This window comes from Loxodonta africana, chromosome 6 (genome assembly GCF_030014295.1).
Source record: "Loxodonta africana isolate mLoxAfr1 chromosome 6, mLoxAfr1.hap2, whole genome shotgun sequence".
NCBI lineage: Eukaryota > Metazoa > Chordata > Mammalia > Proboscidea > Elephantidae > Loxodonta > Loxodonta africana.
The window spans coordinates 7,678,595-7,691,670 of NC_087347.1; the positions used below are offsets into that span (position 1 = coordinate 7,678,595).

Genomic DNA, 13,076 nt, shown 5'->3' on the forward strand with positions numbered 1-13,076 from the left:
CTGGTGACCGACTTCCAAAAATCAGCCCGTGAAAACCCTATGGATCATGATCGTCCAGTCTGTAACCGATCACGGGGAAGGCGCAGGGTCAGGCAGTGTTTTGTTCCGTTGTGAGCAGGGGCTGCCGTGAGTCAACAGCCGCTAACAACATTCTAACCGACGTCTTACCAGAATTGCTACTAGAAAGAAAACTGGAGTGTGGTTTCCTTAGAAGACACACAGGGGCGTTCTGAGTTAAGTGACCCCCTGCATGCACCCAGGGACTGAAAATGAAGAGCCTCAGCCATTCTCTCCCTCACGCTGATGAGCTGATCCTACGCTCTGGCTTCAACATGAAATACGAAAATACACAGGCGGGAAGGTTGCCTTGACAATTGGACCTGTTTCTTAGATTTCAAAGTTCAATCCCATTCCTCACCAAAATGTTTATTTAGATGAAATAAAATTTGTAAGATCAGTCTCTTTCACCCTTTTATAAATTATCACTCAAGACAACCACATGGAAACAGGCCCTGGAACATAAAGGTTTTATTTCTGGTCGTAGTTCACATTATTTTGAGCAACGGTTTAAGCAACTGTTTAAGAATGCCACTACTTTAAAAATGGAATCGAGCGAATTTATGGGTGTGTATAACTAATGCAGAGAGAGATGGTAACAGCAGAATAAGTCATCTAAGTAAACCTGTGTGCCTTAAAAAATAACGGACACGATTAAATACTTTCTCTCCCGCTCACTCATAAGAAAGTATATCAAGAGGCTGAAGGGAATGCTCTCAGATCGAACCAAACCCAGGTCCTTCTCCCTGGCACCCTCCCCTGAACTGATTGCTCCTTGGCCTATACTTTGCTTATATTCTGGCTTCCTGTAACAAACAATTGAGAGAAAGGAAACTTGTATTTTAGTTGCCTCCTTAAAGGAGCAACAAAATGACTATATTTCTACACGAACCACACATTATCTTTTCTAGTCTATTATGAAGTCAACAGGGTTCCTGGTCTGGTCCATCAAATTGGTCCTCCAAAAAATCATCTGCCAGCATCCCTTTTTTTGAGGGGAAATCATGGCAACTGGGAAATAAAGTAAAAAACCCGTTGCTGTCAAGTTGCTTCCGACTCACAGCAACCCTACAGGACAAGGTCGAACTGCCCTATAGGGTTTCCAAGGAGCACCTGGTGGAGTCAAACTGCTGACCTTTTGGTTAGCAGCCAAGCTCTTAACCACTAGGCCACCAGGGCTCCGGTAAAGTCAGAAATAAAGTAGGAAGTGTCCACTGATATCCTTGACTAGGTTACAGGTGTGCTTGAGAGGAAGTATACCTAGGCCTTGACGGCCATCACCTACCACCTTGCTGTGACAATTACTCTTACGAGCTGAATTGTGTCCCCCCAAAAGTTATGTCGAAGTCCTGAGACCTGTGTACTTGTAAATGCGACCCTGTTTGGAAACAGGAGTTTTCTATTGTTATGTTAAGGAGGCCAAACCAGAGTAGGGTGGGTCTTAAACCTAATCCCTTCTGAGTGGTGTTTTATAAAAAGGGAAAACAGACACAGAGAGACATGCATGTGGGAAGACACACCCCATGTGACAGTGGAGGCAGATGCATATAGAAGCCCAGGAACACCAAGGGTCGCTGGCAGCTCCTAGAAGCTGAAAGAGACAAAGAAGGACCTTCCTCCAGAACCGGCACCCTGATTTGGACTTCTAATTTCCACAACTGTGAGACCAGAAGTTTCTGTTCTTTAAAGCCACCACTTGTCACTATTCTGTGATAGCAGCCCAAGCAAACTAGGCCTGCTACACAGAGCTGTCCGTCCAGAGCCCTGGTGGACTGTGGTTAAGAGCTCAGGCTGCTAACCAAAAGGTCGGCAGTTCAAATTCAGCCGCTGCTCCTTGGAAACCCTATATGGAGCAGCTCTACTCTGTCCTATAGGGTTGCTATGAGTTGGAATCAACTCGACAGCAACCGGTTTGTTTTGGTTTGGAGTTGTGAAGAATCTGGGTCTGGGATCACGAAAACTGGGCTTGAATCCAGGTCCTTACAACTGTGTGAGTTTTGAGGCCTGTGATTCCTCGTGGGCACGATGGGCAAAAAATCACTCCTCAGTGGGTTGTAGTGAGGATGAAATGAAATGATACCAATAAAGTGCTAATGACATTTAGCCCAAGGTAAGGACTCATCAGGGACTCTCCACTTTTGGAGATCCTGGGTAGCTCAAGTGATGAATGCACTCAGCTGCTGACCCAGAGGCTGGCAGCTTGAGTCCACCCACATGTGTCTCAGAAGAAAGACCTGGAGATCTACTTCAAAAAAAAAAAAAAGTATGAAAACCGACATCTCCAACACCCTTCCTGTTTTATTTTTTTCCATAGCACTTATATCACCAACCAGTCTATCATGTACCTTACATACTGGTTTTGGGGGAAGGGCTCCATCTTCCCCCTAGAATATAAGGTCCACTAGGAAGTCTGCTGTTCACTGTTGTATCCCTGGTACTGGGAACAGTGCCTGGCACGTATTAGGTGCTCAGTAAATGCCTATGTAATAAGTTGTGCTTACAACCTAGAGAGGCCACATACATGAAACCAGGCTAGGCATTGGCCAAAGGCAAAGTTAGAATACCCCCAGCTCTGCCTGTCTGCTGGACAATGACAACAAAGACAAGTCACCCAACAGTGAAGGGGTGGGAGTGAATAAAACACAGTACAGGAAAAGAAATGGCTTAACTGGAAAGGCAGGAGGAAAAGAGACGGCACAGATTGAGGTCGGAACTCTTCCTTCCGACTTCTGGGGTCCCTGGCTAGTGCAAACAATTAGTGCACTCAGCTGCTAACCAAAAGGTTGGCAGTTCAAGTCTACCCAAAGGTGCCTCAGAACAAAGACCTGGCAATCTACTTTAGAAAAATCAGCCACTAAAAACCCTATGGAGCACAGTTCTACCCCGACACACAAGGGGGCACCATGAGTCGGAATCAAAGCAACGGTGACTGGTTTTCTCCCGCTTCTGTTTGCTAGTCATGGTCTCCGGTGATAGAAACCATTTTTCGTTTCTTTGACACGTCTAGAAAAAAGGTCACATAAAAGTTAAAACCAAGTGGAAATTAAGAGAAAGCTTGCCAGCCATTAAAATCTCGTTAGAATCCCTCAAAAGTTATTATGTTCCCCGGAATAATTCCCTTACAGTAATATTAAAAAAATTAAAAAACCAAAGCAATTAAGCATGCTTTCGCACGCGGTCTAAGAAAATGTATCCATGCAAATGATCACAGACAGAAGAATAAAACTGGTTTTAACTTAAATTCCACACAATAGACTTCACTCCAGGATCAGGCTTAGCCAAGGGGAAGCAGCCCTCCTCCCCACATCAGGAGACTGTGGTAGGAGCGCCTCCCCATCTCAGGAAAGGCCGGAAAATCCCTATCGAATGCCGTCTTAATGAATTCTGAGGAGGACTGCCCAGATTCACAGCTAACCTTGATTTTAATACAAAAATCTCCCCATGTGTCAAGAAGGTCAGCACACTGAATAATGTATTTCCCATCCCTCTGCCTAAGTTCTTAAGCAGGCAGAGAAATTAATCACGGGCGGGAGATTTCACGGCAGATATTTCAACGGGAGTAAATCCCCAAACCTGTCTATCACCCAGATGTGTGTGAAGCTCCTGGCTGCCTGGGTCACACGCTGCCTCTCGGTACTAGAGCCCAGGGGGTCTCGGGGTCCAGACCGAGGCCCTTTGACCTACCCAAGCTTAGATTCTCAGACACCCCCTCTTCAACACACACACACTCACCAGTCCCTGGGTGGGGCAAATGGTTAATGTTTTTAGCTGCTAACTAAAAGGTTGGAGGTTCAAGTCCACCCAGAGGCACGCTGGAAGAAATGCCTGTCAGTCTACTTCCAAAAACCAGTCACTGAACCCCCCTGACTGCTCTGATACGCATGTGGCCACCATGAGTCGGAATCAGCTTGACAGTAAGTGGTTTTCCGTGTCCCTAGGTGGTGCAGTTACCTGTGGTTAAGGAGCCCTGGTGGCGCAGTAGTGAAAGCGCTCCACTGGAGAGAGATGTGGCAGTCTGCTTCCACAAAGATCCCAGTTGCTGTCGAGTTGATTCCGACTCATAGTGACCCTACAGGACAGAGCAGAACTGTCCCCATAGGGTTTCCAAGGAGCCCCTGGTGGATTTGAACTGCCGACCTTTTGGTTAGCAGCTGTAGCTCTTAACCACTATGCCACCAGGGTTTCCTTGGAAACCCTGTGGGGCAGTTCTACTCTGTCCTATAGGGTCGGTATGAGTCAGAATTGACTCCACAGCAGTGGGTTTGGTTTTGGTTTTTGGACCTGTGGCTATAATCCCATTTGGGAATGGGTGTTCTTACGTTAATTAGACAGTATTAGTGTACAGTCTGTCTTAAATCAATCTCTTTTGAGATTAAACAAGCAAGAGAGAAGCAAAGACGGGGTAGGAGAGATGCCAAGCCACATGAAGGTTGCACAGGAGCAGAAGCTCAGAAGAGACAAGGACCTTCCTCCCAGAGTCGACAGAGAAAGCCTTCCCCTGGAGCTGGCACCCTGAATTCGGACTTCTAGCCTCCTAGCCTGTGTGAGAATAAATTTCTGTTTGTTAGAGCCATCCACTTGTGGTATTTCTGTTACAGCAGCACTAGGTAACTAAGACAGCAGGACATGGGTAATTTGAACAAAAAGTGATACATGCCTTGAGAAAGCCAATTAACGATGATGATGATAAAAACAGCAATGGTAAACGGTGCCAGGAGAGACGCAGGATAGACTGAACGTGGCCTAGTGAGGTCTGTGTAGACTTCATGGAAGAAGACGATCTATTCCAGTGTCCAAATGATAGGTTTTCTCATCAGCCTACATGTTATGAGGTGATTGGAGAAGCCCAGAGCCCCTGGCTGATTAAACCCTGGGGGCCCTCTTTTAGATGAGGGGTTGGCAAACCATGCTCCCTGGGCCAAATCTGGAGTCATGGTGGTACAGCACTTAAGAGCTCGACTGCTAACCAAAAGATCAACACTTCAAATCTACCACCGCTCCTTGGAAACCCTATGGGGCAGTTTTACTCTGTCTTATACTATAGGGTCCCTATGAGTCGGATTTGACTCCACAGCAACGGGTTCAGTTGGTACGGGTTTGTGCCAAATCTGGCTGTCTGCCTGATTTTGTAAATAAAGTTTTATTGGAACACACCCTCGCCCATTTGGTTGCCCATTTCTACGGCTGTTTTTGTCCCATGATGACAGACAGAGTAGTTTTAACAGAGACCACGTGGACTCTACAGCTTAAAGCATATTTACTAGGTATCCCTTTACAGAAAACAGTTTGCTGACCCTGTCCTAGACCAGCCATTTTTTTGATTCACAAAGGAGCCCTGGTGGTGCAGTGGTTAAGCACTCGGCTGCTAACTGAAAGGTCCGTGGTTTGAACGCACCAGCTGCTCCATGTGAGTAACACGTGGCAGTCTGTCTCCATAAAGATTAAACCCGTTGCCATCAAGTTGATTCTCATTCATTGCGACCCTATAGGATAGAACTTCCCCCTAGGGTTTCCAAGGAGCAGCTGGTGGATTCGAACTGCCAACCTTTTGGTTAGCAGCCAAATGCTTAACCACTGCACCACCAGGGCGTCTCCATAAAGATTCCAGGGTTGATGGACTTACCATATTTGCTTTCCTCTACATTTTGGCTCCCTACCTTATTGTTGCCACGACTCAAGAAAAAACAAACATATTCCTTATTATAAAGAGGTTTCATAACTAAGGAACATTCAAAACACTTCCTAACAAGACAAGTGGTTATTGTTTTCAGACTTAATTTATCATACAATAACGTCTGAAAGTTAAAATTTAATTACCTGAATGCTAACTTGGCAGCCTTTATGTAGGGAAGCTGTTGGGTCTTACAGTGCTTGAAAACCCCAATCTTTTCCCTCTGCCACTGTTCTCTGCTCACCTTTGACATCGTTAAAGCTCGTCTCTGAAAATCCTTCGCTCAGGTCAATCAAGGTCCCCTCGGACTTGCACCGAGGGAGGCCACTGGAGTTGGCAGCTCGGATGCGCTGAGCTGCCATCTTAGAATGCTCTCTCTGGGTGAAGCAGCTACGGTTTCATGTTTCTTCCTCTAGTTATTCCAGCAATTGCCGAAGCTTCTGTCACAAGCAGCCAAGCTTCACTGTGGTGTCAACTTTGCAATGTGCTTCTTCCTAAACGTAGGAAGGAAGAAAGCATTTCCTTTGAGCAAGTGAAACATGGGTTAAACAGTAAACTTATGGGCAGTGAGAATCCTCTTTTTTCCCAGGGGACAGTCCACTGTAGACCGATTTCATCTGTGCTGGCTCAAGAGAGGCAGGCGGTGCCCACTCAGTGGCCTGTGCCCACTCCGCCCTGGGCACACACAACCCAGCGGTGTTTCCTGGCCTGGAGTCCGTGCCCGTGCTTCCTGGGGTACAATGGGGTTTGTGAAGTTTGCTCTAGCACCTGGTCAGCCCATTCATTACAGTCAAAGAGGAGGACAAGACGGGATTTGTACAGTCCACACTGCCAGTTCTAGGGTTCAGGAAAAGAAAAAGAACTCTTCGTCTTCCTGGATAATGGCTGGTCTCATTGCGGAAACAGCCTTGACTCCGGCCCCCGGGGGGCAGCTCTCACTACAGCGCCTCTTTCACACCACCGGTGCAGCAGGGTTTGGGGGTCTGTCAGGAGACCACAATGCCCCTTAAATCCTCCCCGGAGTTCAAATAAACACCCAATAATATGTAAAGTACAAGTGACCATCTCAATCTATAAGGCAGTCTTTATGTGACTTATGCCCATCGAATCCTGGCACATTTAGCTAACCACTGTGCTCTTACTAAGCCAGCGCACGGAAAAAGCATGAGAATTACAACTCTCTCCCCCCTCCAAGGCCTCTGCTTTTTCTCAGAGGGACGCACAAGGCTTAGGCATTCTGGAGGTTCTGGAGGAATGGCAGTCCCCTGGTGGAACAGTTAACGCATTTGGCTGCTAACCCAAAGGTTAGAGGTTTGAGTCCACCCAGAGGCACCTCAGAAGAAAGGCCTGGTGATCTCCTTCTGAAAAATCAGCCACTGAAAACCCTGTGGCACACATTTCTACCCCGACACGCGCGGTGTCGCCATGCTTCAGGGTCGACTCCACGGCAGCCGGTTTTTGGAGAGGAAGGAGGTGACTAACTTGGAGCAGACAATCTGTGAAGCCCATGGACAGGAAACAGGAACAACTGACTTCAAAGCAATGAATTTCAAACGCTCTCCAAAACAATCAGGCGGTCACTGGCACAGCTGGCCCTGTAACCCTCGGCACCGGGAGCAGCCTGAGGGCCAAAGATGTCACCCCAAAATAGCTGGGCTCATCTAACGTGGTCTAAGGTCTTGTATCCCTCCACCGTGCCACCTAAAAAAAAAAAAAAGGCACCCAGAAATGCACTTCTGATCGCGGTGTGCTGTCCTCCCTGCAGGCCTCAGCACACCCTCCCTGTCTCACCTGCAGTGAGCAGGGAGCAGACCGGGGTTTTGCGCTGAGCCCCACTGCTCATGAGGATGCTCTATGTGTGGTGTTTGTAGGACCCCATGTGGTCTGAGCTTCCTGCCCCTTGGGACTGGGTGGCTTTGTCTGAACAGGGCTGTGGGTGGAGCTGGATGCAGAGCCCTGGGCAGTGCCCCAGAGACATCCCCAAAACAGTGCTCTACTGTCGACCAGGCAGCTTTGGGAGCGTCAAGTCGACCCTGACTCATGGAGACCCCATGTGAGTCAGGGTAGAACCGTGCTCTTCGTGGCTTTTAGGAGCTGATTTTTGGAAGCATATTGCCAAGCCTTTCTTCCAAGCTGCCTCTCGGTGAACTTGAACCTCCAGCCTTTTGAGCACAAAGACCAAAAACCCTGTTGCTGTCAAGTCAATTCCGACTCATAGGGACCCAATAGGACCCTATTGGGGAAACCTATAGGGTTTTCAAAGAGCAGCTGGTGGATTCGAACTGCTGGCCTTTTCGTTAGCAGCCAAGCTCTTAACCACTGCGTCACCCAGGCTCCAGCACAAGCAGACCCCAAATCCAGGGGCTGCGTGAGCGAGCCTACAGACAAGGACTCTCCCTTCGGGCTATGAGAACCTCAGTGAAACCTATAGCTTTAAAAGTGAACGGCAACATGTGGAATTCTTGAAATGACATGCCACGAAAATCCTTTTGATCCCAAAGACTACATGTAATTTCCTGGAGAAAATCAACTCGGAGAAAAAAGGGACGCATTTGTGTGTGGGCGTGGGGGGAGGCAGGGGGAAGAAGCTTCCGGCAATTTTGCGCTCGTAACCAGTGTTTGCTGGTGGACTTTCCAATTTAAAAATAAACATTCTTACCTAAGATTCTAAGTCTGAGACAATGAGCACCTTAGCAGTCTACAGAGATCTGTAGTCCTTTTACAAACGCAAAGACACCCTCACAAAGGTTCTGGTGGCAGCACAGAGAGGCCACTGTTTACACTCTCCCTGCTTGCTGTCCCTAGGACACCCTCCCCAGGATACCTTCCCCACGTATCAGCAGAGACAAGCCCGGACACTGAAGTCCCATCCCAGTGACCAGAGTGCCTGGGCTCCACACTGAGCATACACAGACTCATTCGCACTCTTCCATGAGGATGGCGGTGGGGTGGCTTTTTGTCGTCAGTGCTCTGCTCCAAGTCCCCCAGAACGATGAATTTTCCTCCAGGGGTAGTGGGCACAGTCCTGGGCTGACATCCTGACACCCACCACTCATGCTGAGTGCAAACAAGGACACCATCCGACCCTTCTGGAAACTTCTACGGTGAAGGAGGAGGGCAGCCAGCCCCCTCTTGGGACCATGCCTGGCAGGCACCCTCCTCTTGAATGTCTGACCAGCCCCTTCCCCTGCAAGTGGGATACCTGGGCCTCTGTCCCCTCTTCTCTCCTGCCCTGGGCTCCTTCCTCTCCACCTACAGAAAGGCCTAGCCTTTCCTATAGTAGAACCCTCTCCCTCCTCCTCCTCACAGCTCAGCGCAGTGTGACCTCCAAATCTTTCTTCTGTTGTGAAGATCCCCTGTGCCTTCTGGGCCATCTCCACCTGGACACCGCACATTTTTTTCCACAGGCCACACCTGTGTCCACCTGTCGCCATCCTGCCCCTTCCCGCTCCCCGTGTTGGATCCTGTTATGGATTGAATGGTTTCCCTCATGAAAGATATGTTGGAGTCCTAACCCCTGTCCCCTGGGTGGTGCAAAAGGTTACGCTCTTGGTTGTTAACTGAATGGTTGGTGGTTCAAGCCCACCCAGAGGTGCCTTGGAAGACAGGCCTGGCAATCTGCTTCCAAAAGGTCACAGCCTTGAAAACCCTATGGAGCAGTTCTGCTCTGCACAGGTGGGGTCACCTTGAGTCAGAATCTATTCAACAGCAACTGAAAACCACCACCGCCTAACCCCAGGATCTGTGGATGGAATCGTGCTTGGGATTAGGGTCTTTGAGATACTATCAGGGAAACCAGCACGAGGTCACACCAGAGTCGGGGCGGGGGGTGGGGGGGTCCTAAACAGGGGCAGGTTCTCCAAGGAGGAAGGTACTGGCTTACCTGTGGTTTATTTACTAACCTGTAGTGAACCAATTCACGTGGGTTTCACCACATCTTTGATCCTATCTGAGTGGAGTCTTCACAAAAGAGGAGACGGAAGGAGAAGAGGGCCAAATGAAGATGTGCCTACAACAGGCCAAAGACCACCAAGGAATGCCTGGGGCTACCAGAAGCTGGAAGAGACCAGGAAAGAGCTTCCTGTAGAGGAGACAGAGTAGGGATGGCCCCGAGATGCCTTGAATTCAGACTCCCAGACCGTGAGAGAATAAATGTCACTTTGTTACGGCAGCCCCAGGCAACTCAAAAGGAGCCCTGGTGGCACAACAGTGAAGCACTCAGCTGCTAACCAAAAGTAGTGGTGGATTGAACCCACCTCGCAGCTCTGAAGGAGAAAAGGCCTGGCCACCTGCTCCCGTAAAGATTATAGCCTCCGGGGCAGTTCTACTCTGTTACGTGGGGTTGCTGTGGGTTGGAATTGACTCACCCGCACACACCAGGCAACTCATATAGCTCCTTCACATTTCACCCCCAGTAGCGCAGTGGTTAAGAGCTCAGTTGCGAGCCAAAAGGTCGGCGGTTCAAAGCCACCAGCTGCTCCTTGGAAACCCTAGGCAGTTCTACTGTGTCCTATAGGGTGGCTATGAGTCAGAAATGACTCGACAGCAACGGGTTTGGTTTTTGGCTTTACAGTCTCCTGTGTCTGCTAGAACTAGCAGCCAAACAGTTACAGACTTTACCATGTACCACTCCACAGACATTAACGCATTAAGCCCTCCTGCCAGTCCGGTGAGGCAGGCCCGGTGACTGGGTCGCCTCTCAGATGCAAACACAGGCCCAGAGCACTCACTGAAGACACCTGCCCGAGGTCAGGCAGCCAGCTGGTGGTGGACTTGGCAGAATACTCTCCACTTCTCCAACCATTTCTCTCCAAACCCACAGAGTTGGACAGGCCCTGTTGCCAGTGGCTGCAGGGGCTCTGATCCTTCTGCCACCCGCTTCCTGTTGGCTCTCAATTTTCCTAAAGCATTTCTGTTAATCATGTCACTGCCCTGGCTCCCAAACTTCCCAGTGCTACTCATGCTGCTAAGCAAAAAAGTGCATATTCCCCAACCTGGTATTCCCAGCCCTCCACTTCCTGGGCTTCACCTGAATTTGCAGGTGCTTTTTTTTTTTGCTTACCTCCACCCCCAGGGAAATCAATGACCACATTGTTAACCTGATGCTCCTCAAACGTGCCCAGCACCTTTAAGCTTCTGCACTTTCCATTCAACAGCTCCCTGGAACACCCTTCCACTCACCTTTACCACTGCCTCCAGGAACACCCAGGTCTCGCTCTCCCGCCCTTGGTAGCTCCACCCTCCTCCCACAGTGCTCCAATTCCTGGAGTGACTCACGGAGGCTGGCTGTGTAGCCAATGTCCCAGGGCCTCAAATTCAAGTGGCTGGCGTTCAAATCCCACACCCCGTGAGTTAGTTGTTCCTTCCTTGGCTAGAAAAGCAGCGTTAGAGTATAGGACACGATGCTCCTGTTTGCTGGAGGATGAGTTTGTGAAGGGCCACCACACTGTTCCCCCTACTTACTGAATGCTTGGAAATGTCCGCAATTAAAAACTTTGGTTGTTTTACGGTGGTGGAAAATTTGGCAAGGGATATTGGGAATGGTCGCACAACACGATTAAAATAATTGGTGTCACTAAATCGTACCCGTGAAAAATCTCGGATTGGCAAATATCGTGTTATATATATCTTTACAACTAAAAAAAGTTGTTGGTTGCAGTCAAGCTGACCCCCGACTCATGGTGACCCCAAGTGCAATGGAACAAAATGCTGCCCAGCCCTGTGCCATCCCCATGATTGGCTGTGGATCAGACCATTGTGATCCATAGGGTTTTCACTGGCTGATTTTCAGAAGTAGATTGCCAGGCCTTTCTTCCTTTTTAGTCTGGAAGCTCCACTGAAACCTGTTCGGCATCACAGCAACATGCAAGCCCCCGCTCAAGATGTGTGGTGGCTGCGCGTGAGGCGCACTGGCCAGGAATCGAACCCGGACGGTCCGCATGGGAGGTGAGGATTCTATCGCTGAGCCACCACTGCCCCCTAGGAAACCAGATGACTATGAAATGTTAGCTAAAATAGTCAAACCAGCAAAAAACCTTACACTTCAGTTATCTAAAAAATTTCTATTTAAGAACTCCTGATGAACTCTTCCATCTTCTACTTCTAGCAAGGGGAAGTCTGTGATCGGCTGCTAACCTGCTAACCTAAAGGCTGGTGGTTCAAACCCACCCAGGCCTCAACGGAGGAAAGGCCTGGCAAACAAACAAAAAAGAAAATCCACTGCCTCTGAGTCGACTGTGACTCACAGTGACCCCAGGGGGTTTCCAAGGCTGTAATCTTCACAGAAGCAAACCGCCACGTTTTTCCCCGAGGAGCCAGCTGCTGGTGCTTTTGAGCCACTGACCTTTTGGTTAGCAGTCAACCACTTTAGCAGTCAACCACCAGGGCTCTGTAAAGATTACAGCCAAGAAAACCCTATGGAGCACAGGTCTACCCGCATACACATGGGGTGGCCGTGAGTTTGAATGACTCGACTACAACAGGCTTTTCACCTGAGGCTGGAGACTGTAGCTAAAAGAGGCAGGGCGCCTCTTACTTTAACCTGCAGATAACCTTTGCCATCCAGTCGATTTGGACTCATAGCGACCCTACAGACAGAGCAGAACTGCCACATAGATTTTCCAGGGAGTGGCTGGTGGATCGAAACTGCCGACCCCTTGGTTAGCAGACAAATGCTTAACCACCGGCACCATCAAGGCTCCAACCTACAGATTAAAAAACAAACCAACCAACCAAACCCATTGCTCTTGAGTTGATTCCGACTCACAGTGACCCTACAGAGTAGAACTGCCCCGTACGGTTTCCAAGGAGTGCCTGGTGGATTCGAACTGCCCACCTTTTCATTAGCAGCTGTAGCTCTTAATTACTATGCCACCAGGGTTTTTTTTTTTTTTTTTGGTTTTTGACCATCAGAGAATAGGTCATAGGACAGGCTCTTGCGAACTTTTCAGTGCAGGTGGTCCCCGACTTACGATGGGGTTCCCTTTTTCGTTTTATGATTATTGATTTTTATTATCAGTAGCTTTGCAGATCTGATCTTTCTGTCTGCAAGTGAACACCTGAGAGTGGTAACACCAGCAAATTACATGCTTCAACATTGTATGTAGTACATATTACCAATGATAAAATGTACCAAAAAAAAAAAAAAAAATGATGGTCGTAAGTGCAGTTTGTTGTAACTTGAATACACGTAAGTTGGGGACTACCTGTAACGGGAGGGCGGTGTTAACAACTTAGCGATAATAACTAAGTACGAATAATACCTAAATAGTAATTAAGGATGTCTAGTCAACATTTACACAGTACTCTTTTCTGTGGCAGGCACTGTGCTAAGTGTATTTCCTACAAA

General features: G+C 48.6%; 1 protein-coding gene across 2 annotated transcripts in view; it reads right to left on the reverse strand.

Moving 5' to 3' along the window:
- SH3BP4 (SH3 domain binding protein 4) overlaps positions 1-13,076 on the reverse strand; it is a 122,743-nt gene that overhangs the window by 23,071 nt on the left and 86,596 nt on the right. Inside the window, exons 1-2 of one of the 2 annotated variants that reach the window (XM_003417902.4) lie at positions 9,631-11,559; positions 5,973-6,222 (exon numbers count right to left, since the gene is read on the reverse strand). In XM_003417902.4, the coding sequence (XP_003417950.1) occupies positions 5,973-6,090 (118 nt within the window). In that variant the 5' untranslated portion in view covers positions 6,091-6,222; positions 9,631-11,559. Of the gene's footprint in view, positions 1-5,972; positions 6,223-9,630; positions 11,560-13,076 lie in introns of those variants that run through there. The other variant, XM_064286510.1, reaches the window with a different exon arrangement.